General features: G+C 39.0%; 1 protein-coding gene and 1 non-coding gene across 15 annotated transcripts in view; one reads left to right on the forward strand and one right to left on the reverse strand.

Moving 5' to 3' along the window:
• Positions 1–27,327, reverse strand: part of DTNB (dystrobrevin beta) — a 233,908-nt gene that overhangs the window by 72,874 nt on the left and 133,707 nt on the right. For 9 of the 14 annotated variants that reach the window (XM_043917363.1, XM_043917360.1, XM_043917362.1 and 6 more), the window contains exon 10: positions 2,649–2,726. In XM_043917363.1, the coding sequence (XP_043773298.1) occupies positions 2,649–2,726 (78 nt within the window). Of the gene's footprint in view, positions 1–1,757; positions 2,073–2,648; positions 2,727–14,863; positions 14,937–15,474; positions 15,528–27,327 lie in introns of those variants that run through there. The other 5 variants (XR_006343421.1, XR_006343420.1, XR_006343422.1 and 2 more) reach the window with 4 other exon arrangements.
• Positions 8,989–9,095, forward strand: LOC122704103. Its single transcript, XR_006343734.1, has one exon. It is a non-coding gene; the product is annotated as a U6 spliceosomal RNA (small nuclear RNA).

Consider the following 27,327-nt stretch of genomic DNA (forward strand, 5'->3'; position numbering starts at 1 on the left):
TTATATCATCATTTCATCCTGAATAGAAATGAAATCTCCTAAAGTTCTAAGGACAATATTGTTGGACAGGTGCATCTTGTTCCCATGTAGCCTTTCTAACAACTACTCTTCATGGTTAGTCACAGAGCTCTGCCTTTGCTCCAGTCTCTTAGGGCTTTGGCCTCGTTTGGTCTGCTGGTCAGCCCCTGGAGAGTCTGTGACAATCACTGCTAGCACTGACAAAGCCTACCCAGAAAGAGATGCTAGTTGAACTGCTGACTTTAAAATATTCACCCAGGTTATACAGTATTATCTGAAACAACTTTCATAAATCGTAGATATTTTGTGACTGACAATGGCAGCTGGCTGTTGACTACTGAGCTGGGGCTTTATGCAGCAATATCAAGCTTAAGGTTAGTAGTCCTTCTAGAGAGGAGCTGTGATGATTATTACTCCCAAGTCCCTTCTTTCAGCCTGCTCAAGCAATGAAATATCATCCAGAAAAATGTACTCCCTCCAACAGACTCTAGCAGCTACATTCAGCTGTGGGTCCTAAATGCACAGTGCCCTTGGTCATCATACACTTAGGGCCCTCAAGAAGTCAGATGACAAAACTAGTAAATGAAGAGAACTCAGGTGAAGTGAAATCCTTATAAATGGCGTTGCTAAAACATAAAACCTGGACTTCCCTGGTAGCTAAGATGGTAAAGGATCTGCCTGTAATATAGGAGAACTGGGTTTGATCCCTGGGTGGGGAAGATCCCCTGGAGTAGGGAATGGCAACCCACTCTAGTATTCTTGCCTGGAAAATTCCACGGACAGAGGAGCCTGGCAGGGTACGGTTCATGGGGTTGCAAAGAGTCGGATACGACTGAGCAACTAACAAAACATAAAACCACAAGCTGACTTCTTTCAATAATCTACCTTGTCTTCTGAGTTTTGAAACAGAAACATTACTGAGTTGATATTTAGATTCTGGGTCTGGCTCTGAATGTTATGAGTGTTTACCATAAAAAGCTAAGGCCAGCAAGGGTGACTAAAATTGAGGCAGGTGGGAGAGCTTCTACTGCCTTGTATTCTTTCATAAGCCTTCTGTTCCTCTTAGAGAGGGCATCCTCTGTAAATTAGCCCCTCCTCCCCACCTGTTCTCTCATTCGTTCACTTCCTAAATAATAAGGACAGTATCTTACATCCTCACATACACACCCCACAATGTAGATACTATTATTGTCCTCATTCTACAGATAAATCAACCAAGGTAAGAATCTTGTGCAAGGTCAGGTGAGAGCCAGGATTCAAACACAAAGTCAAAGGGCTCAGAAATCTGTGCACAGTTGAGACTGCTCATACCACTCAATTTTGCCCCAAAGAAGCAGTGTAGCTACTGTCCTGCTGGTAGCGTCCCAACAAGGCTGCGGACAAGCACTGTCATCTGGCTAGGGTGCTGGGTGTCCATGTGGGTAACACTCTATTAGCAAGTCACTCTCATTTGTTAAGTCCCTAAATCCTCTACTGCAGGGTGGCAGATTCCTATGGTTTACTCCTTCGTTTCTTTCTAAGGCTATTTCCCAAATTTGCTTGATGATAAGAATCACCCGGAATACTTGCTTAACATGTGGCTTCCCAGGACCTCAGGGTCCACTGGATCTGAGAAATGTGTGATCCCAGCAATGTATATGTTTAGCAAGTGACCCAGCTGATGCTTCTCATCACTCCAGGCTGGAAACACTGCTCAAGGAGTTTTACCCAATGTGAACAAACATAATTGCTCTTAAGTATTAGTATCTTAAGTATTATACATATTAAGTCAAAGTATTATTACATAGATGACATTTCTATAGTTAAATTAATCCAAAGCAATCAGTACACATAGTTTTCTTCAGGTGTGCAGTACAAAGTGCTCTTCTTCAGGAAGGACTTGGGGAGTAGGTGGGAATATCTTCGAGTTTCTTTGTATTTTTTTTTGAGCGATGACTGCTAGAAAGAATTCTTTATTGGTGTGCCCTTGAGAAATTTTCTGCATTGCTCTGGTGAGGGAACAGCTTAAATCAGATGGGAAGTCAACCATTTCATACAGCTCTTTCAAGTCCTGCCTAAGAGAATTTTGGAGAGGAGTTAACGAAATAAAGAAGAGAAAGGAGTATACTGTTCTAGTGCCTTGAAGGACCCTAAGGAAAGTCCTTGTATAATTAAGAGAGAAACTCAGACTTTTCACCTTAGATGCTTATAAATTCTATACAGAATGATGCAGGAGAACATAAGGAATTAGCGCAACTTATGCAGTCCAATCAGAAAGCAGAAATGATCTCTGACTCTCCAAGAATTCTAATGCAAAACTGTTGAAATTCATGCTCATCAAAATATTGTTTAATGTTAAAAAAATAAAGAGATCCCAAACAAGCCTAATCTGCTTTGACACCACGTTCACTGGTTGTCACAAAGGGACAGTATCCACCTCAGGCACCACTCAAAAGCAGACTCCTTCAGTTGCTATATTTATAAGTTAGTAGGGGAAAAAACAGGAGGATAAACCATAGAAAATAATATAAAAAGACAGTCAGAGGAAGAGAAGGAAAGCCAGTCCTTTCTGCCCTGTGGAACGCTCTGCTTCTCAGGACAGAGGTCAGAACCCAACTCCCAGTGGGGACTAAGGCACAAGCATCACATACCTCTTGGTGGGCGTGGGCGCCCCGGAGGACATGTGGCTCACCATGGTGTCATTCATGTTCATCGGAGGGCGAGGAGGACTGGAAGAAAAGACATTGACATTAGATTAATAATTACCAGTGAAATGAGGGGAAACAAATGGAAAAGTGATAAGGGCAAAGGACCAACTACTAACATCGCTCCTGATATGCACAGAGGGATCCATGAGGAATGGGGCTAGAAATCAGTACTTTCATCCTAAGTACTCAGCAAGAAGGTCAAAGCCAAAGGACCCTAGAGCCATTACAGCAAATTGTACCCACGTGGCTGAAAGTTAAAGTGTTAGTTGCTCAGTTGTGTCTGACTCTTTGAGACCCCAAGGACCGTAGCCCACCAGGTTTCTCTGTGCATGGGATTTCCCAGGCAAGAATACTAGAGTGGGTAGCCATTCCCTTCTCCAGGGGAATCTTCCTGACCCAGGGGTCAAATGGGTCTTCTACATCTGAGCCATCAGGGATGTAACTCTTGTAGCTCTTGTTTTATAGGTTTAGCACACAAGAGTCTGAATTCTGCATTCCAGGTGTTTTATAGAAACACTAGGTATATGGCATCAGCAGCAACATGCCTGCTTTTCCTGAGATTTGGTTAGAGTTCACTGTCTTCCCTCAGATTTAGTTTGCATACAATTTACTGAAACAATTAAATTGTTAAATACTAAGTTCTTTTATCAATCCTTTACTAGAGTGTTAACAATGAGGCCATATCTGTAATTCAAATTTAAATTTGAAGGTAAGCATTTTTGATAACTTGTCTTTATTGGTCAGTTTTCTGGACTCAAGGTTTCTTTCTTCCTCCTGTGAGTCTTGAATGAATGATTCCAAACTTAGCAAAAGGAATCTGTGATTCTGCCTTTCAGCCATTCTTCAGCCCCTCTCCTTACCCACAAAGTTCAGTTACAAAGGGCTTCTGTCTTACACTTGGAACCACATGACTATTGCTAAATATTCCTCCTGGGAAATCACTCACTTCCTCTCCTAAACTGAAAGAAGTATTTTTCAGAGAAATTTGTCCATCAACAGCAGAAATGTGAGGCAGAGAAGTCCTTCTCTCATATTTAGGTGTTTGAGAATGACCTCCTGGCTCCTTCTTATCTCTTAATAGCTGAGTCAATTATGAAATTATTTTTTAGAGGTTATACTTAGCAAGTCCTAGTGAATATATATATGCGTGCATGCATGTTAAGTCACTTTGGTCATGTCTGACTCTTTGCGATCTTATGGACTGTAGCCCACCAGGCTCCTCTGTCTATGGAATTCTCCAGGCAAGAATACTGGAGTGGGTTGCCATTTCCTTCTCCAGGGGATCCTCCCAACTTAGGGACTGAACCTGTATCTCTTACATCTCCTACACTACATTGGCAGGCAGGTTCTTTATCACTAGCACCACCTAGGAAACCCCATATATTTTGGCCACACCATGTTGTATGTGGGATCTCAGTTCCTCGACAAGGTATGGAACCTGCGTCCCCTGCATTGGAAGTGTGGAGTCGTAACCATTGGACTGCCAGGAAAGTCCCTATCCTAGTGAATATTAAAGGACCAGAGCCTTTATTATTTTTGTAGGTTTCATAGTACATTCAAATACAGGTTCAAGGGAAAAGTTTCAGGTAGGTCCAAAATACTGAGAGATGGGTGGGTCTACCTCTACACTTCTTTTTAAAAAACCAACTTCATTTCCGGATAGGGAAATATTTTTAATGATTTCTCATTTAATGGAGAGGATCAAAGATGGAAAGTAATTTGCAGGGAACAGATTTAGGTCTCTTGATTTTTAAGCCACAACACTATGCTTATTGTCACACATTTCTTCCTTTGCGTGACAAAGTAAGACATTCAGAATTGAAATATGCCTTTTGAGGCTGGAGTTCAATTTCACATTATTTATCTCACCACCTACTTTCCAGGCAGACATCCAGTTTTGCCCCCAAATTTCAAGCCTATTAATGGTAGTGCTGTGTTGAGTTATAATCCATTGTTTTAGGCTGGTTATTAATGGAAGTGAACATGAAAATTAGCTTCATTTTACCCTAAACTTATATTCTTGCCTCTAATTCTTTTAAACCATTGTCCAAAGGGGATAAGGAGACAATTCCCGTTAAAGAAACAAATCCAGCATGATAGCTTTTCATTCTTGAAGGCATCAGAAACATTTCAGTCCTGCAAACACAAATGTGCTTTGCCTCTTTAATATACTATTATTGGCAACCCATTTCCAATATAGATAAGGACATGTTCATGTTGCTTTCAGAACTTATGCAGTTACTTAGTATATTTCAATATTGAAGATACTACTGCATTCAATTTCCTTTCTTACATTCTTTGAGGAAAAATGACAATAGGGAAAAAAAAACAAGTTTGTTTTAATTCCCCAAACATGGATCCACATGATAAAATTCATGATTTGTAGCATTCTATTTGGTCTGATACCACAAAAGGTTTTAATAATTATCTTTATCTCTTGGTAGATATCATGATCAATTATTATCTTACAGCACACATAGCAAAGCTTTTCTGATATTCAAAACTAGACAGTAAGGATTAGATTGTAAGTTGTAAATTAACCAGACCTGCCCACAAATTTCATACCCTTTCTGAACTCCTAACATGTTTTGCTAGGGAAATAGATATGTGTTTATAACCCAAGATCAAAGAGGCATCTGAAAACTTAAAGGGGGTCTTGACTGTAGAATCTACCACTAGATCCACTGAGAAAGCCAACAGCTTAGATGTGGTCTCAGGAGATGTAATACATCAAAAATTACTCCCAGTTTCAAAGAAAAAAATTGTCATAGTTCTTGCAAGACAAAACTGAAAAGAACGCTTCTTTTAGGTGTGAGGTAGACATTAATGGTGCCAGTTATAGAAACTTACTTACAAAGTAGGAGAACTGACAGAACTCACCAGATCAGTTGTGTTGATCTTTACCGTTCAAAACTTACTGAATACCGTGAAGCAAAGACTACCAGATGTTCTATATCCTTCTTTGGTGAAGATATCGGTAAGGATTTTTAGAAACTAATGAATTCTGTGATATCCAAGTGACCATCAACTATCACTCAGTACTGTGATTTGAGGGGTTCCATCTTTGTTAACAAGACAGGCCAATTTTTTGGATGAGGAGATAGAAACAGATGAATGATCTAGATAGAAGGTAATTTGCTAGTCAGAAGAGGTGGATATGAAAAGAAGACTCAGAATTTAATTCTTTTTTCTTAATATACATTTTTTGAGAATTTGTTAAGTATTATTATTATTATTATTTTTGGCCATGAGGCAAGGCTTGTGGGATCTTAGTTCCTTGATTAAGGATTGAACTTAGGCCCTTGGTACCGAAAAGCACGCAGTCCTAACCACTGGACCACCAGGGCATTCCCAATATAATTTGTTAATTCTTAATCAGAAGGAAAGGGGCATGCCTACTGGGTACCTATTCATATAAGATAAGCAAGACTATCTTTATCTTAATGACCTAATTATATGTATATGTATGTATGTGTGTGTCATCATACACATCGTCATCACAAATGCAAACTACTGGGAGCAGCAATACAAGCATACACAAAGTGTTGAGAATTCAACAGATGAAGAGCTGTTATCCCTGCCTGGAAGAATAATGGGTTAACAGTTTTCAGGTAAAGTTACATTGAGGCGAGAGTTTTCCAGATATAGAAAAAAGGGTAACCAAGGTAGAAGAAATGGTATGGAAAAAGGTACAAAAATCCAAAAGTACATGGCATACTTGGGTCTCTAATTTATTTGGCTACACTCAAAGGTCCTGGGAGGGGAGTAGCCGAAAAAGCATTTGACAGGGAGATTAGGGCCAGAGTTTAATGATATCTGTTCTATCACAAGGCAAGAAGTTTGGACTTTATACTATAGGCAGTAGGGGAGGCACTAAAAGTTTTTAAACCAAAGATATGACTATAGTAAGGTTTTGAAACGGTAATTCCAGAAGCTTGTAAAATACTGGTTTTAATCTGGGTGAACACAGGAATCATCAGGGAAGCTTTTTGTGCTGAGATACCCAAGCTGTACCTTCAGTTTAGTGAATCTGAATCTTCAGGGGCAAGAGGATTCTTTCTAATGCATACCCCCATTAAAAAGTCATTTATGTGAAGAGGTTTGGAAGGTGAAAGAAATGGAAGCTGGGACCTCAATGAAGAGGTTATGGCAACTGTCCAGATCAGTGATTACAAGGGGGGACACTGGTAGTTAAGACGGGGAAGAGACAGAGAGAAAACATTGTGGAGGTAATATAGATAAGATGTGACAGATTAATTGCATGTGGTCAGTGAATAAAGAATAACTGAGATTTTTACCTTGACTACTGGGTGGATAGTGGTAACATATCCAAACTAGGGATCACAAGAGTAGGAAACAGGATTTGGTGTTGGACTGGTGGGGGTAGAGAGAAGGAGCAGGAAGGTAAAGATGAATAGATTTCAGTGGTGAAGTTGCTGAATCTGAAGTGGCATTGTTAAGTATAGGTGAATGATATCTTACCTGTATCTTGCAAGCAGTCAGAAATAGGAGAAAGGAACCCATGTGAAAATGTCAAGTTTGAAAACATTTGAGTGTCATCATTTAAACTGTAGCTGTTCATTTAAGTACTCTGATCATTATAAAGGTACATTTTATTTTTTTAGGTGGAGCAGGGTAAGCTTGGGGAAATATCCAGTGATAGGGGGCTTAGATAACAAGTATAGAGCTTCTGGTTACTGGTTAGACAAAACTCCTACTAGAAAGTAAAAATTTAACTTACTGTATAAGTTCGTTTTTATGTTACTTCTCCTATGACCAGACCACTCCAATTCATTCTGGTGGATACTGTGGAATGTAGACTAGCTTGAAATTAAAATTACTCTAGAATCTCTCGTAAGAATTTTAAAGCCAGGAATAGATGAAGAATAACTCATCATGCCTTTAAAATCTTCCAGGACAAATTATATATAATTGTGTATTTCTTTCTTTCATTTATCAAATATTTGTTGTGTCTCTACAAAGTGGTAGGTACTGTGCCAGCTGCTGGGGATAAAAATTAAAAGGACAAAAACTTAGATGTTATGAAGAATAAAAATACAGAAAAAATAATTACAATATAATGCAGTATTTAATAAAAGTAAGAAAAACTGCAACATTCTACGTGGAAACACTGAGATCAGTTCACCTCATAAAGAAAAATAAAATTTCAGTGTACTAAAGAACTAAGTATAAATGTTTATATAAATCAGAGGCAAACATACAGGCCTATGGATAGAGAGGATTTTCTAAGTTCAAAAGCAATGGAAAAATTAGGAAGAAAAAGACGGATGAATTCTAATGATTTAAAAAGTCATTTGGGGAACTATTTCAACAAATGTGACAAAGCAAGAATTAACAGCCTTAACATACAAGGGATTCATACAAACTGATAAGAAAACTATTAAGACTTCAATCAGATAAATGGTCAAAGTGAAAACATACCATTAAGAAGAAGAAACACAAATAACAATATAATACTTTAATTGTGAAAAGCAAAGAAATTTGCTAACATTACAGACCATTTTCCCTTGTAAAAAATAACAACAATATTTTTAAAATTTAAGGTAATCTTAAAGCTAGAGAGGATTTTATGACAAGGCCCTTAACTGACTATTTTAAGCAAGAGTGTAAGTACAAAGTTAAGCAAAATTTCTAGAAAGTAATTTGACAATATGCCCATCAAAGATCTTTTTTTTTTTTTAATTTTTTTAAAAACTTGGTTTATTATTTTGCACCTTGGTCTTTAATGGCTTAGAATGGACTTTTCAGTTAAATTTGCATGCATGCTTGTCTAGTGACTCGCCAGGCTCCTCTGTCCACGGGACTTTTCAGGCAAGAATACTGGAGTGGGTTGCCATTCCCTTCTCCACAAAGATCTTTTAAAAAGTTCAAACATTTTGACTCCTAATTCCCTTTCTAGGAATATATTCCAAGGAATTAATCAGAAATGTAAAGATAATTTTACAATTAAAAATATTTAGGAAAATATTTATAACAGAATAATTCCGGAAGAAATCTAAAGTATTCAAATATGAGGGAAAGGAAAAGTAAACCACAGTACATCAATAAATATAGTATATCAGGCTATCATTAAAAAATAATCCTTATGAAGAGCCTTCCAATTACAAGAGAAATAGCTTATCATGTAAGAGGTAAAAAGAAGGATAAGATAACTATATTAGCTAACAATTATTAAATGTTTGATATGCATCTGTTAGACAGTGGTTAGAGCTTTAAAACATTATTTTATCTTTATAAAAATCCTATAAAATAAGATAAAATTGTGCTCGCTTCGGCAGCACATATACTAAAATTGGAACGATACAGAGAAGATTAGCATGGCCCCTGCGCAAGGATGACACGCAAATTCGTGAAGAGAAAAAAAAAAAATAAGATAAAATTATTTATACATATACACACCTGATCTTAGCTAAATAATATGATGTGTAAAGCAAAATATCTGAAGGAAATATATCAAAATGTTAAGAAAAGTAGAATTATGGGCATTATTTTTCTCGCCTATTTATACTTTCCTGTCCTCCTCCAGTTTTTCAAGTTTAATTTTTTTCTGATTTTCAGAGAAAAACATGCTTAATATTTTAAAAATATGTATAAAAAAAAAAAAGAAAGAAAACTTACTATACCGAGTCAAGTTTTCTAAAGTGAGGTTGTACTGTTTCTGTTATCACTAAGAAAGCAAACTGCAAAGGAAAGTCTTTTACAAACCTAGAGAGAACTTTGAGACTGTTAGCAGAAAAAAGACCTGTTAAATGGTTTGAGTTGATCCAAGCTTCCACAACCCCCCAACATCCCTACCTCCACATTCCCAAAAAAGAAAGGAAATAAAACATTTTAGATCCGTCTACATTATCTCCTCTACTAAACTGCAGGAAATGTACGTGGTTTTTTATCACTGTATTACAAGCACCTGGCATACTATGAGACACAGATTAGGCTTTCAGGAAATATTTGATCATGAGTCAGCATGACGTCGTGTGCAGAGTGTGTAAGAAGTAACCTTTCTGTTATATTTAGCTGCAGTGAGACTCTTCTCCGAGAATGGAATAATGACATTTTTAGCTGTTATATTTGGTAGGTATGCTTGTAGCTATAGCATGCTTTCATCTGTGATTTCATAATGGAATCAACACAGTGGAGAGTGCCTTTCATAACAATAGTAATACTGAGTGCTTCATACCTGCCAGATTCAATTCTAATATTCCCCATGGATTCGCTCATAGAAATCTCACAACCATCGAGGAGGCAGATCCTATTATTACCTTTATTTTACGGATGGAGACAGTAAGGCACAGAGAGAAGTAACACACCTGAGGTCACAGCCAAATCAGGCGGCAGAAGCAGGGTGTGAACCAAGGCGGCACAGCTCTTGGGTCTGTATTCTTAATCATTATGGTGCAGAAGCTCTACCATCCTTGCTCTAGTTTTAGAAAAACTTATGACTGTTTGGTCTATAAATTAAAATCAATAGCATGGGGACTTCCTGTGGTCCAGTGGCTAAGACTCTGTGTGCTCAGTGAAGGGGGCCCAAGTTCAATCCCTGGTCGGAGAATTAGAGCCTACATGCCGCAACTAGAGTGCATGCCCAACTAAAAAGATCTCAGGTGCAGCAACAAAGATCAGAGACGCCATGTGTTGCAGTTAAGACCCAGTGCAGTCAAATAAGGAAATAAATAAAAGTAAATATATATATATAAAATAAAACCAATAGCACGATGTTAGATCATAGCTCTTGTAAAGTTGCTTCTATAGGAAAGATAAAATGATAATAGTCTTAGGGTATGGTTTTGGGTGATTTATTCTTTCCCCTTAGAACTCTGTATTACAAATGTTTCTCAAACTATTTGGTTTCATTTTTAGCCACCTCTAGGCATTGGAGAAGGAAATGGCAACCCACTCCAGTATTCTTGCCTGGAGAATCCCAGGGACGGGGGAGCCTGGTGGGCTGCCATCTATGGGGTCACACAGAGTCTGACACGAATGAAGTGACTTAGCAGCAGCAGCAGGCTGTTCCAAGGAAGACTAGGTATGCTCATATGAATGGTTTCCTTCAAAAATATATCTCTATTAAAATGACTTTCAAATCAAACCTTAATTTCAAAGGTCTTTTGAAATCTTCATCTCAGCCTAACAAAATAAATGCGTTTAGTGAAGAAATTACTTATTATATCAGCCAGACTACTGATTAAAAAAAAAAAAAACAAAAAACTAATACCTGGCTTCAGACCAAAACTGAGTGTGATTACTTGCTTTTATTTTCTAAGTTGACTGAGATTCAGGGGTAAACAATTTCCCGATAATACTCTCTAACCAAGGATGTGAAAACATAATACTGTTGTTTAAGCACAATTTCTACTTAAAAATTGTGAGTGAGTCAAAGGGTATGTGTGTTTCCTAGGTGGCACTAGTGGTAATGAACCCATCTGCCAATGCAGAAGACGTAAGAGACTGCAGCTTCAATCTCTGGGTCAGGAAGATCCCCTGGAGGAGGACATGGCAACCCACTCCAGTCCTTGGAGAATCCCAAGGACAGTGGAGCCTGGCAGGCTATAGTCTATGGGGTCGCAAAGAGTTGGATAGGACTGAAGTGACTCAACATGCACACACGAAGGGGTACATGAAGAAAGCCAAGTCTGAAGCCTGCGAGGACGAGTGACACCTTGGGTAACTGTCATTTTCTGTAGGCCCTCTGGTGTACCTCTTCTGTAGGAAGTCACCCAGACAGACAGATACTTATCCCTGCACTATACTTTTAAAAGCATTTGCTCATTATCTTGCTCTTCCTCCTGGAATATTCTTTAACTGCAGAGGTTAAAGTCACAGTCCTGCAATTCTCTTTTGTCTTGACAGTCAGCTGCCAACCACACATGTGGGGACTTTTTACCAGATGTTTTGGTCTGTTCATTACTGTTACTGTGCAAGGAAAAAAGATTTTATTGTGCTATAAATAAAATAATATGTTTTCATTTACTTGATTACTTTTTTGTACTCCCCACAATAATGCTTTACATAGGTACTCAACCATTTTTAGTTAAGTATATTTAATCACTTACTATAATTTTGCAGCCAGCTATTTTGCCCACAACCCTGGATACCTGTTTTGCCTTTGAAATTATCTCCCTTACTCACTTTAATCATAGTTTTCTCATCTTTAAGTTTATGTAGCAGATACCACCATACATTAAGACTGTATGGTGTCATATAGTAAACTACTTCACACACTGTAAACTACTTCATTCTTTTCTCCATCAAATTATACTTCCCTCTACATCTTTCAAGCAAGTTGTTTATTTGCTTCTTCTAAGCCCCCACTTTCAAATTCTCTCTAGGTACTTATCCTGGAATGTCTTTCTTCATAGACTTGCCAAAGTCACACTCTTACAAGAAATTTTTTTAAATTTAATTAATTAATTTATTTGGCTGTGCGAGGTCTTAGTTGCAGCGTGTGGGATCTAGTTCCCTGACCAGGGTTCGAACCCAGACTCCCTGCATTGGGACTATGGTGTCTTTGCCACTGGACCATGAGGGAAGTCCTCTTTCTCACTTTTTTAATGAGAGAAATGGCTCTTGACATTTCAGTATCCCATAAAGCCCTTCTGATTACTACAAACTCCATTTAAATAAACAAAGGTCACATCAGTACACAAACAAAAATCCATGGCTAACTAATGCCTAGCAATATTAGGGGCTTTGAGAAAAAAAACAAAAACAAGTGAACACTGTCCCTGCCCACATGAAGTTTATATTCCAATTAGTCTTCATAGTTAGTCTTCACAACAATAGACATTTATATTTTAGTTTAACATATTACAGTTTTTAGGTCAAATATAATTTGATAATCATTCACAATAAAAAATGTGTAAAATAATTTATAACAGGACTACAATGTAATTATTTTAAATAATTAACCACAGACCAGGACAGCAAAAAGAATATTAAAAATCCCACAAAGGGGGGATTCCTTGGCAGTCCAGTCAGTCCAGTGGTTAGGACTCCACACTCTCACTGCTGAGGGTGGGCAGTTCAATCCCTGCTTGGGGAACTAAGAACCTGGAAGCTGTGTGGCATGGCCAAAAAAATAGCAAAATAATAATAATAATTCAGAAAAGGTTATTGAATACACTTATTAAAAAAAATACCATGAAGTTAACATTTGCAAGATTTGCTGTATAGTTTACATATATTTCCTTTCAGAACACTGCAGAGGGTTGGGAGGGAAGGGGTGATGAACTACGAACATTTACTAAGTATGAGCATTTGCACTGAGCTAGGTCCTCAGATACATTATTGGAATTAATGCTACTATTCATGATGGTATTCTTATTTTAAAAATAAAAAGAGAAAGGTTAATGAGGATAATTAACATGCTTAAGGTCACAAAACTATGAAGTGAGAGTACCAGCACTGGAGCCCAGTTTTACCTGGTTCTGACGCCACCAAACAGATCAAAGCCACAGATTCACCATCCTAACCCAGGCATCTCTCTACTGCCCACATGAATTTTTCAGATTAGAGTTCTCAGGGAAGAATAAATCCCCTCTATTACTTTCTCTAAAAGCACCCGGCCTTGAGACAATGGTTATGACAAGTGCAGATCATTTTTAACCTCCTTAAGTGGTGTGATATTTTGGTCTTTATTTATGTCTATGTACCAGACTAACTGGGCTTTCCCGATGGCTCAGCAGTAAAGAATCCACCTACAACACAGGAGATGTGGGTTCAATCCCTGGATTGGGAAGATTCCCTGGAGGAGGAAATGGCAGAGCTAGAACAAGATTCTTGGCTTCCTTTGCGTATTCTTGCCTGAAAAAACCCCATGGACAGAGGAGCTTGGAGGGCTACAGTCCAAAGGTTCATGAAGTCAGACACTTCTGAGTGACTGAGCACACACACACCAGACCAACCATCTCCTTTACTCCACTAGGTTCCAGGGTTATCCGCCAAAGCAAAGACGTTAAACAAGCCAATGGAACTGCCTTTGGGAAAACTATTAGAAAATAACCATATGATACTATAAGCATAGCATAGATATTATGTTACATATTTACAGTGAGGTTTCTCTGACTTCTAGGGAAGTACATTTTACTTTATTGGTTATTGACAATTAATTAACCAAAAAAAAAAAGACTTAAAATTTCCAAAATCAACTTCTAATCTAAACACACTGCAACTAATCCATTAATGTCAAAAAGACCTAGCAACAGACACACATGCCTTCATTCCTATTTCTGGCAGTTCAACGTAGCCATTTGTGGTATAAGACTTAGAATGAAGTATTTCTCAGGAAGGAAAGGTTCACCACAAACACATTCTTATACAGAATTTTCACCACTAGACAGCATTGAGAGACACCCAGAGGAAGCCAAGTATCTTGTTCTAGCTCTGGGAAAGGATAGAACTGTAAAATGAGGCAATAATTAGCAAACTACTTATTAGTATTGCTCAACTTAATATGATTATACTGAAAAAGTAGGCAAAAGTTCTTAGAAATGAGATAATTAAATCATCGAGACTGTAGCCCACTGGGCTCCTCTGTACATGGAATTCTCCAGGCAAGAATACTGGAGTGGGTTGCCATTCCCTTCTTCAGGGGATCTTCCTGACCTAGGGATCGAACCCAGGTCTCCTGCATTGCAGGCAGATTCTTTACCATCTGAGCCACTAGAGAAGTCTCAGAAAAATACTATTTTATTTTAAAAACCTTTCCACAATGAATCTTTGAATCTTTCCTTCTTTGTTCTCCTTGTTCATTAAACTTAGGAAGTTGCCAGTACTTTTTAGACGTCAACTTCTGTATTTCTAGAAAGGTGAGAAAAGACGACAACTTAAATGCTTTAACAAGTTACTGTTCAGAGAGGCCAATGAAATGCATGATGCAATGTCATTTCCTAACCTGTTCATATGCTCATTACTGAAACCTGTTTTTAAAAATGGAAACATACATATTATGGAAGAAAGGCTGACTCTTAATGTATTTTTGCAATTAACCATGCAAGAGAAGATACAATGGGTTTCCCTTCTTTAAAATAACTGGTTGGGAAGTTCCAGAGGCTCTAGCATCCTGCCTAAAATAAACAAAATCATCATCAGCCCAGCAGCTCAAGCAGCAAAAACATAAAGGCAAGGAAAAGCTATCAAACCTTTACGTTCTGTAGCAAACGCTTCTTCTTTCTCTATGGATCTGGCATCTAATGCATTGCACTGCTGTTGTCTCTAAGGAAACAGAACAATCACATGACGAAGAATCTTCTCTACAAGGTAGTTTATCCCACAGAGCATTTTGGGAAAAAGCAGGTACAAGAGAACAATTCATTACAAGGCGAGCACACGTCTGCACTCTGTCAGCAAGTCCATCAAGCAGTCGAATGCAGCCTGTGACAGGAAGGCAGATGAGTGCAAGAGTAGGAACCACTCCTTAGATGCTTCAACATGAAACACACCCTCCTGCAACAGCATCCAAGTTCTGCTGCAAACCAGTGACCTAATTAACATAGTCGACGATTCCATTCTGACGGGGATATTAAGGAGCACCCCCCTACCTCTTTTCTTAGGGCCTCTCCTAATTGCCAACTGCTTGATAAGAAAGCAGCTAGCAGTACTGTGTCTGCCAAGCCATCTAGCTAGGTAGCATTTGGGAGGTAGGAAGAATTTGCAAGGCTTAATTTTGTTTTGTTTTGTTGAAGAGGAGTTCATGGAAACATAAGCAGAAAGAAAAAAAAAAAAGAAAAGCAGAACCATGGTGTATACCTACCCCTGAGATCCAAAGAGCTCCTTACTTCATAAAGGCGTATCATCAGAGGGCAGCTGAAAGAGAAAGGCTGAACAGTGGGCTGTCAGGGACACCTCCAGCAGGGCGCTCACGTGATGAGTATGTTCCTGACACTCACAGTCATCCTGTGGCCTCTTTTTCTACTTCATCTACCCAACAGCTCATAAATCTATCTGTTCCTGGTCTCCATCTCCACTGGCATCACCACCTTTCAGCATGCATTTGGTTAGTGTAACTCAAATATTGTAAAGGTTTTCCTATTAGTCCACCAGTGTCCAGAGCACTTTTAAGCTGTTGCTCATTGGATTTCTCATGGTTAAAATTACTTCCCCAAGCATAGCTCTCATGCTACCATTCGGCCACAGATCATCAAGCTTCTACTAGAATCCCAAGTTAGAACAGATATCTTCCTCTCTCTATACTCACTACCCAGACACTACAGCCTGAGTCTCCTAACCCATCTTCATTTTCCCGATCTCCCTAAACTTCCCAGGCGTTCTGGACAAACCTGTTACTTCACTCAAACATAGGCCTTGAACTTTTCTGCCACGGTAAAACAAAAGTAAGACAAAACTGTAAAAGATACACAAGGATTTATACTAAAAACGGAGTAAGTCAGAATGAAAGCCAGACTAACAACCTAGGTGCCTGGGAAAGAACTCTATCATTTGAGATGAACAAAGAGGCGAGAAAAGGCAACCCAACAAATCAGACCACTAGCTGGTTAACATCAACATTTTGATATCAATAATAAAATTCTAAAGAAAAAAATAAATGCAAGTGTTCAAATGCTTGGCATAGAAATATAATAAAAACAAAACAGCAAAGGAAAACATCTTTCAAAGCTGTGAGTTGTGAGGACAAACAAGAGGAATGAGCACAGAAAGTGAAGGGCAGTGTGAACAACAATGGATAAAATTAATTTCAGGAGGGGAAAAAAGGGATTACAGAATACCAGAGATGGAAATGCCTTCATTTTATAATAAAAACACATCAAAGGGGAAGAAGAGGCAGCAGAGAGTGGAAAGAACACAAGTGTGGGAGAACCAGGTTCAGCATCCAGTTCTGGTACTAAGCAGATGAAGTGATGCCTCTGACTCTGGGCTATGAAGCCCTTTGGGCCTCAGCTAATCAGTCTGTGAAAAGAAGGAGGCTGGTTCTAGAACAGTGGTTTTCACAATGTGTTCCCTGGGCATTAAAGGATTCCATGAGGTGCTTCAGTAAACCAATGAGGAGAGCAAGGGGATTAGGTGTCAACCTCATCCCTGATACCTCAGTTGGTAAAGAATCCGAGTTCAATTCCTGGGTCGGGAAGATTTGCTCGAGAAGGGATATTACTCCAGGATTCTTGGGCTTCCCTTGGGGCTCAGCTGGTAAAGAATCTGCCTGCAAGGCAGGAGACCTGGGTTCAATCTCTGGGTTGGGAAGATGCCCTGGAAAAGGGAAAGGCTACCCACTCCAGTATTCTGGCCTAGAGAATTCCATGGACTATACAGTCCATGGGGGTCACAGAGTCGGACACGACTGAGCGACTTTCACTCACTCACTCACTTCAATAAGAGCAGCTCCACTCTTTTCTCCATGCTACCGCTGCTGAGTCACTTCAGTCGTGTCCGACTCTGTGCGACCCCACAGGCTGTAGCCCACCAGGCTCCTCCATCCATGGGATTCTCCAGGCAAGAGTACTGGAGTGGGGTGCCACTGCCTTCTCCATCTATTCTTCATAGGAGTTCACACAAACTGTGGAGCACTGGCTCTAGGACGCAAAGCTTTCAGTAGCTGTGGCAGGTGTGTTCAGTAGGCGCGGCTCCTGGGCTCTAGAGCACAGGCTCTGTGGCTCGTGGGATCTTCCCAGATCAGGACTCAAACCCGTGTCTAATGCATGAGCAGGTGGATTCTTTACCGCTGAGTCACCAGGGAAGCCTTCAATGTTGTTTTAAAAAATTTGAAAACCCCTTTTCTGACTACAAAATTTAAAAGAGAAGCCTCTTCCGTACTCACTCACAGTATCCTGTTCTGTTCTTGTAGAGTCCTTGTCGCGGTTCACAATTACTCTTTAGCCTTTACTTTTTGACTGGCCTCACTCGAGAGGCTGTAAACTTCCTGAGAGCTGGGCTCACAGGGTTTATTCCACCTCTGTGTTCACACTGCATATCTAACATATGACTAGCCCATAGTGGATGAAAGAAAGAAAGTGTTAGTGAAGTCGCTCAGTTGTGTCTGACTCTTTGCGACCCCATGGACTGTAGCCTACCAGGCTCCTCCATCCATGGGATTTTCCAGGCAATAATACTGGAGTGGGTTGCCATTTCCTTCTCCAGGAGATCTTCCCAATCCAGGGATTGAACCCGGGTCTCCTGCATTGTAGGCAGACGCTTTACCGTCTGAGCCATCAGGGAAGTCATAGTGGATGAACAACCAACATTTTTCAATAATGAACTTATTCTTATGATTTTATGATTCTATTTTTCATTCCAATCTACTTGAAACAATGTGTTAGCTAAATCCAAAAGTACAAATTAGTGAAAGGCTCACCTGAACTGAATTCAAATGGAAAAGATGTCCAGCTAGGGAAGTCAAAGAAGGATAGCTAACAGGCCATTTGGGATGGTAAAAATTCTTGAGTGGGAGGAATAATGATGAGTAAATAATGTTCTCAGGCATTTACCTGGGTACAGGAAAACAGGAATCTTTCTCATATGTACTAAATGCATCAGATCAACTTTGCCTATTAAATCAGCCTTGGTATTTAATTTCTGGGCCAAGAGAATCTAAAGGTAATTTTAAATGCCCTAATACATTAGGGAGTTTGCCAGGGGAATAAAGAACCACACACCACTCATTAAATGTGTATCAAAGTCTCTGTTGAAAAGGCCATACAGAGACCTTTGGAGACAGTGCTATGACAGTGAATTATAAAGCAGCTGAAGGTGTAGTCTAGGGATTTCTGGTTCAAACTGGTAGACTGAGCACATGTTGGGAGCTCACCCTTCTGTACCAAAGAAATATGATTTAAAGATATAAAAGTTAATTGAGGCATGCATAACTAGAATCAAACATTTTTTAAAAAGGGAAAATTTCCTTAAATTAAAAAAAAAAAAAAAATGAAGACACATCACCCAAGGAAGAAAATAAACAAGAAGCCACTGTGGTGAGCAAAGCTGTGCTAAACTGCCACCAGCCACACACAGGACTGCAGGCCACCTCTGAGGAGGTTGGAAGAACTTAATCAAAACCTGCTCCCACCCTCCTACCCCCCAAAAAACCAGACAAAACAGAGCATCTAAAAAAAGTCTTTAAAATGAGTATGTTTAATATCCTCATTTTTAAAAAATGAAAATCATAATTACTGAGATTTTTAAAAAAATGCACAGAGAGACTGAACGTAAGCCTGAATACAGCTAAAGGCTGGCAGTACCTTTTTTTTTCAAATCAAGAAAGATGAGAACTGAACCTTCCTGGTGGTGCAGTGGTAAAGAATCCACTTGCCAATGCAGGGGACATGGGTTTGATTCCTGGTCTGGGAAGATTCCTCATGCCGTGGGGCAACTAAGCCTGTGTGCTACAACTACTGAGCCCGTGATGCCCTAGAGTCCATGCTCTGCAACAAGAGAAGCCACAGCACCTCAACTAGAGAGCAGACCCTGCTCACTGCAACTAGAGAAAGCCCATGCACAGCAGCGAAGACCCAGTGGAGCCAAAAATAAATACACTTTAAAAAGAAGAAGAAAGAAACATGAGAGTTAAATCCAGTTTTAATGTCTGTACTCTGAGTTCCAGAGAGACCAGAGGGAATGGAGGAGAGGCAACAGTCTCCAACACGGAAAATGGCTGAGGATTTTTCAGACTCAAAGAAAGACATGAGCTTCTAGAGAGTAAGAATTCTCTGAGCAGTAAAACAAATACAAATAAACTTCTTAAAAAAGTTTTTATCCAGGTAAATTAGAGTGAAACTTCAGATTACCCAAGGCATTTTAAAAACTGTAAAAGTGACTAGCGAAATATGAGAGAGTCAACAAAAAGGAAGGAGAGTCAGACTGCTATCAAAACTGGTTACAAGACAATAGAGGAATGATATCTTCAAAGAATGAAGGGAAAACATTCCTCGGCTAGATTTTAAACCCAAATTATCACTCAATAGTGAAGGTGTGCCACAACAACTAGACAAGAAAAAGAAACGAAAAGATCTGAACTGTAAAAGAAGTAAAACTATCTCTATTTGCAGATGACATGATCTCATATATAGAAAACCTTAAAAGAATTTACCCCCCAAAAAACTGTTCAGTTTAGTTCAGTCGCTCAGTCGTGTCCAACTCTTTGTGACCCCATGAACCACAGCACGCCAGGCTTCCCTGTCCATCACCAACTCCCGGAGTCCACCCAAACTCATGTCCATTGAGTCGGTGATGCCACCCAACCATCTCATCCTCTGTCATCCCCTTCTCCTCCTGCCCTCAATCTTTCCCAGCATCAGGGTCTTTTCAAATGAGTCGGCTCTTCGCATCAGGTGGCCAAAGTATTGGAGTTTCAGCTTCAACATCAGTCCTTCCAATGAACACCCAGGACTGATCTCCTTTAGGATGGACTGGTTGGATCTCCCTGCAGTCCAAGGGACTCTCAAGAGCCTTCTCTAACATCACAGTTCAAAAGCATCAATTCTTCGGCACTCAGCTTTCTTTATAGCCCAACTCTCACATCCATACATGACTACTGGAAAAACCATAGCCTTGACTAGATCGACCTTTGTTGACAAAGTAATGTCTCTGCTTTTTAATATGCTGTCTAGGTTGGTCATAACTTCCTTCCAAGGAGTAAGCGTCTTTTAATTTCATGGCTGCAATCACCATCTGCAGTGATTTTGGAGCCCAAAAAATAAAGTCAGCCACTGTTTCCACTGTTTCCCCATCTATTTGCCATGAAGTGATGGGACTTGGCTGATGTGATGGTTTATTAGCTCTCTCTCTCTCTAAAATAACTATTAGAGCTAATAAGCCAGCTCTAAGCAAAGTCAATATAAAAAGCCAGATCTATTTCTATAGATTGTTCACTGTTCTAGCAGTGAACAATCTGAAAATGAAATCAAGAAAATAATTTCACTAATAATAGCATGTAAAAGAATAAAATACTCAGGAATAAATTTAATCAAAGAAATGCAAAACCTATACAGTGAAAACTATAAAACATCATTGAAAGAAATTAAAGAAGATGGAAAAACATTCCAAATTCATAGACTGGAAGACTTAACACTGTGAAGATAGTAATTTTCCCCAAACTGATTGACAGATTCAACACAATCCCTATCAAAACCACAGCTCTCTTTTTCGTAGAAATGGACAAGTTGTGGCTCAGCTGGTAAAGAACCCACCTGCCAATGCAGAGGATGCAAGAGACGCAGGTTTGACCTCTGGGTCGAGAAGATCCCTTGCAGAAGGAAATGGCAACTCGCTCTAGTGTTCTTGCCTGAGAAAATTTCATGGACAGAGGAGCCTGGTGGGCAACAGTCCATGGGTCGCAAAGAGTCGAACACAACTGAGTGCATGCATGTGCAACACAGGTTCATACAGAAATACAAGAAAGAATAGCCAAAATAATCTTCCAAAAGAAGAAAAGTTGCAGGATACATACTTCCTGATTTCAAACTCACTACAAACCTTTTTCAAAGTAGATTAGTTTGCTTTATGTCTGAAGGTTCAGAGATATGGATAAATTATCCATTACTCTCTGCAATTACACAGAAATCCTTAATTAATATCTGATATTACTGGTTTTGAAAAAGTTTCTAGGTCTAAACACTGTGTAAGGATTCAACAACAGACCATGAAGGTTTCTTAGGTAGCTTTCTAACTGGGGTCTCTGTCAATGCCATGCACTCCATTTCACATCCCACACCTCTGCGGGCACGGTTTGCTGGAATCCCCAGAGGAGAAGTACAGTTGATAATGGTACTCTTACAGCTTCTCCACTCAAGGTCTTCACTGTTTCTCCTCTGAAAGTGAAAGTGAAGTTGCTCAGTCATGTCTGACTCTTTGCAACTCCATGGTCTGTAGCCTACCAGGCTCCTCTGTCCATGGGATTTTCCAAGCAAGAGTACTGGAGTGGGCTGCCATTTCCTTCTCCAGGGGATCTTCCCAACCCAGGGATCAAACCCGGGCCTCCTGCATTGCAGACAGACGCTTTACAGTCTGAGCCACCAGGGAAGACTTTCTCCTCTGTTCCCATATAAATGTTGGGGAAAATGACAAATATATGTAGTCACAGGAAGCTAAAGGATGCTGTTGTAGACAGGGAACTGAAAGTAACTTTGATGATGTGTTATAAGGGGTCGAGAATATTTTTCATTTCAAAGATGTTAAGTTTTTGGACCCACCAGTACTTTTTCACTTGTAACTTACTGCAGGGCACCCAGAGCAACAAGACATCTGACTTGATCCATTTAAAGGTTTGCATGTTCAAGCTAGTTTTGGAGATCCTCCTTGGAAAAAGGTCACCTTACATATGGGATTGCTTTTCCTGTTTTTAAAAGAGAAAAATATCAAAAGCTTACTGCCACTTCTCCTACTTTCCTATTTCTCGCCCTCTTCCACTGCCACTTTTAACATTTTAAGATCACAATAAATTACAAATATAACTTTGCTTCATTTTGATGACTCAATTTCATCCAAACTCTTTAAATACATCTCTGACATCAGTGTTTTCATCATCACTAAAGGTTCTCTGAGTCATCACACAATACTCCAGAATACATCATGGTCATTCTGTCCCAAGTGTTCATAAATAACTCCTCTGTGTCTAATGTTCTCAATGGAAAATGTACCACAAGCTTCTCCCATAATATTAAGCCAGCTGGCATTTCATCTATAATCACCACTTAGAACATTTTTACTTTTAAATTAAATTTAATCTTTTCTACACACATAATTAATAAGCTTGATCTAATGGGAATATGGGGGAGCACTGCACTCAGTACTAACCTGAGAATCTTTTTTAAGCACACAGAGGATGTTTAGAAAAATTGTTCAGATGCCTGACCCTACATGAAATAACTCTACCAGAGGATCAATATCATACAGAATACCACCTCTGACCAAAACTTGATAATATCAGAAAGCATCAAAAAATATTCCCCAAAGTCTCATGTACTTGGAGATGTTTTTAAAGAATTTTTTAAAAATCAATTCACCGAATCATCTAAAGAAGTAAGAAACTAGTAACAGGGTTTGACCCTTACATGTTTTTTCTTCTCCATTGAAAAGAAGGGAGGGTGGGAAGGGAGGGAGGGAGGGAATTAAATTAAATTAAATTAAAAGGTATTAAAAACAACAACAACAACAACAAAACAACCAACAAACTCATGAATGTCCTCAAGACTTAGATAAACTGCCTATTTGACATCCCTATTTGGTGTCAAAGAAACCTCAACATGTCCAAATGGAGCTCTCATTCTATTCAAACTTGTTCACCTATAGGTATCCCCATGTCTAGCCCTCCAATCATTCAGGCCAAATTGACTTCTCTCTTTCTCTCATACCCCACATCCAATCTGTCAGCAGCAATTTTATCCCTACATGTTATATCAGTTCTAGATTTAAAGACTGAGTTCAGACAGATAACATCAATGGTAGTTTAATCAATTTCTCAAAATGAAGACACTAAATATTCATTTCAGAATAATCTATGGAGAAGCTCTTAACAAGAATGTTTTTCTTGTAATAAACTGGACACAGGAAATGAGTGAAAAATAACAGCTGGGCTTATACAGAATTAAACATGAGGTGGTGACAGCTTGGAAGAAATGGCTAAAGAGAATAAAGAAGTCACTTACATTCCAAAAAGAATTATACTAAAAAAGCGAAAAACCAATGACGAAGAATCTTCAATACAAACTAACAGAATATTTTCTTAAATTCAGGTTTGGAGACAATGTATTCAATCTTACCCTTAAAATGATCCCATTAAATTATCCATAAGGGAAAAAATAAGTGAGACAAAAAAAGAAAGGTTTTTTTGTTTGTTTTTTACTTTTTCTTGCTTTATTTTTTGCTGTACTGTCCTGGAAGCAAGAACACTGAGTACCATGTTTAAGTGGTAAATGTAGACACATCTGTCTTATTTCTTATATAAATGAGCAAAGCAATCAGACATTTGCCATTAAGGACAATGGTATCTGTAAGTCTTTCTTAGAAATCATTCATGGTGAAGATGTTTTCTTTTATTCCTCATTTTCAGAAAATTCTTATCAGGAATGAATGATGGATTTTCTCCAGTGATTTTTCTTCATTTACTGAAATGATTATATAATTTTAAATGATATTAATCTGAATTATATTGATTGCTATTTGAAGGTTAAATCAGCTGGTAGTCCTAGGATAAACTCCACTTGATTATGATGTATTTGTCTACGGCTGCATTTGCTTCATTAAAATTGTGCTCAGGATTTAAATATGTAATAATGACATATAGGCTGTGGTTTTCTTTTCCTGTAATATTTTTGGCTAGTTATAGAATCAGGCAGCAATGATCTCAATGAGTTGAGAAGTAGTCTCTCCTCTTCATTTCTAAGAATTTGTGTAGAGCCGGTGTTTCTTCTTAAAACTTTGGTATAATTCACCAGTGAAGTGATAGGCCTGGAGTTTTCTTTGAAGGATGGTTTCTTAATGATCAATTTTATAAAAGATACGGGGTTACAAAGGTTGAATGAAATTTGGTAGTTTTTGTCTCTCAGAAAATTTTTCCATTTCTTTTAAGCTGTTGAATTTCTTTATATGGTGATAAAGGAAATATTATGGATATCTTTTTAATTATGTAGAATCTGTAATGAGGTCACCTCTCTCATTCTTTTTTTCCCTTTTTTTTAAGTTTTTTTTTTTTGAAGGGTAATTCCTTTACAGAATTTTGCTGTTCTCTGTCAAACCTCAACATGAATCAGCCATGCTGCTGCTGCTAAGTCACTTCAGTCGTGTCCGACTCTGTGCGACCCCATAGACGGCAGCCCACCAGGCTCCCCAGTCCCTGGGATTCTCCAGGCAAGAACACTGGAGTGGGTGACCATTTCCTCCTCCAATGCATGAAAGTGAAAAGTGAAAGTGAAGTCACTCAGTCGTGTCCAACTCTTAGCGACCCCATGGACTGCAGCCTACCAGGCTCCTCTGTCCATGGGATTTGCCAGGCAAGAGTACTGGAGTGGGTTGCCATTGCCTTCTCCGTGAATCAGCCAAAGGTATACATACATTCCCTCCTTTTTGAATATGAATCAGCCATGGGTATACATATCTCCCCTCCCTTTTGAACCTCCCCCCCATCTCCCTCCCCATCCCACCCCTCTAGGGTGACACAGAGCCCCTGTTTGAGTTCCCTGAGCCACACAGCAAATTCCCATTGGCTATGTATTTTACATATGGTAACATAAGTTTCCATGTTACTCTTTCCATACATCTCACCCTCTCCTCCTCTCTCCCCATGTCCATATATCTATTATTTATGTCTGTTTCTCCACTGCTGCCCTGTAAATAAATTCTTCAGTACCATTTTTCTAGATTCTGTATACATGCGTACAGAATACGGTATTTATCTTTCCCTTTCTGACTCACTTCATTCTCTATAAAGGGTTCTAGGTTCATCCACCTCATTAGAACTGGCTCAAATGCATTCCTTTTTATGGCTGAGTAATATTCCATTGTGTATATATACTACAACTTCTTTATCCATTCAACTGATGATGAACATCTAGGTTTCTTCCATGTTCTAGCTATTGTAAACAATGCTGCAATGAACAATGGGATGCATGTTTCTCTTTCAATTTTGGTTTCCTCAAGGTGTAAACCTAGGAGTGGGATTGCTGGGTCATATGGTGGTTTTATTCCTAGGTTTTTAAGGAATCTCCATACCGTCTTCCATAGTGGCTCTATCAATTTACATTCCCACCAACAGTGCAAGCACGTTCCTTTTCTCCACACCCTCTCCAGCATTTATTGTTTGTAGACATTTTGATGAGGGTTAAAAGAAAGGTCCTTTTAACCAAAAAGAACATGTCTTACTTTAACCTTATCTTGATCCCTAAGATTATTTTAAGTTGTAAAATAAGAACCTCTCTCCAAAAGCTAATAAAAATTTACAGATTTTTTACAATCTGAGTAAACTTTAATTGCCTTCCAAAGTCTCAGTAAGATCATATCAAAGTCATGTCAGATAAACAAGTAAGGTCTGACAATGTGACCCTGAATCAGAGAGAGACAAGAAACTTCTCAAGTTTAACCTAATTTAATTTTAATTTACAACTGGGCCCTGTACTCCAGAAGCACAACACATCAGTAGAGTTAGTCCCCCCAACACTGGAGTATGCCAGGTACTCAGGGTATACAATCCTAGACCTTAAGAAGCTGATGGTGTAAAGGAGGTGTTTATAATAAAAATAAATGGGAAAAAAAAAAAGGAGGTGTTTATGATGTTCAAGAAATCCAGGTTCAATACACACTCAAGAAATCCTTAAAGGAGAGAGCACTTTACTATGTGCCCAAATGACTAATATAATGACAAAAGCTGGGAATTTCCTGGAGGTCCAGTGGTTAAGACTCTGTGCTTCCAATGGGTTCAATACTTGGTTGGGAAACTAAGATAGCCCAAAAGCTAGAAAACAAAAAAGCAAAACAAAATTACATACACACACACACACAAACAAGAGCTAAAAGAACCTAAATAAGCCTGGAGAAGGAAATGGCAACACACTCCAGTATTCTTGCCTGGGAAATCTCATGGACAGAGAAGCCTGGTGGGCCACGGTCCAAAGGGTCACAAAGAGACAGACACGACTCAGTGACTAAACCATTACCATGTCATACACCTGAAACTAACACTGTAAATCAACTATACCTCAATAAAAGATCATGTTAAAAGAAAAAGAATCTAAGTAAGGAAAGAAGAGATCCATATGAGTTAGCTGCCTCTGTGGTTCAAAGGTTTCATGAATGGAGCAGAATTCAAGTTTGGCCCATGGATATACAAAGTGTGGAAAGTTTGGAAGGGGCAAGAAGGGCATTCAGGAAAAGGGGTTATTGGGCTAGGACATCCTGAGCCAGCTCAGAGATATGGGACGAGATAAAAGTTTTAAAGAGTAGGAAGGAGTCCTACTTCCCTTGTGGCTTGGGAAGGAGGCCTGGCCAAAGTGGAGGTTTTATCCTGCATAATTCAGCAGTAGAAGATAAGATTCAAAAGTAAGGTAGGTCCCGATTACACAGGGCCTTGAATTCCAGCTTGAGGAGTGCCGCCTTAAATCTATAGGCAGTGGAGTTTTGTAGATTTTAAAATACAGAAGTAATATGACAAAGGCATATTCGAGAAGATTGATTTGTCAACTCTGTACATAGAGGTGAGGTTTAAGGAGAATGGTAAAGGGCTAATTTAATAGGTGCTAAACACAGGCAGTAATCAAAAGTGGATAAGACCTATTAAGGAGCTAAGAAACATTCAAATTATCCTCAACTGCAACCAGATCACAGTATATACATTCTACTAAGAAATTCAACTCAGGGAAATAAACTTCTGAGGTTCAAAATCTGAAATTATGCTACAAGTGTACCCCAGGTTTAGCTAGGGGAGAGATGAATCTCAAAGAAAAGCAGATTTCTCCAGTATTGATAAGAATGATTACTTTTCAAGGATTTCTTAGTAATCATAATGAATTGGAGGATCATGGCTTCCAACCCCAAAATGTTGATATTATCAGCTCTAGCTCTGTAAAAACACAAGAAAAAGACCTGCCTCATCCTCACATACTGATATAATTTCTTATGCAGCTTGAATGCTTCACGAAGATCACTGCTATTAGTAAGTTGCGAGCAT

The sequence above is a fragment of the Cervus elaphus genome, chromosome 11 (genome assembly GCF_910594005.1).
Source record: "Cervus elaphus chromosome 11, mCerEla1.1, whole genome shotgun sequence".
NCBI classification, from domain to species: domain Eukaryota; kingdom Metazoa; phylum Chordata; class Mammalia; order Artiodactyla; family Cervidae; genus Cervus; species Cervus elaphus.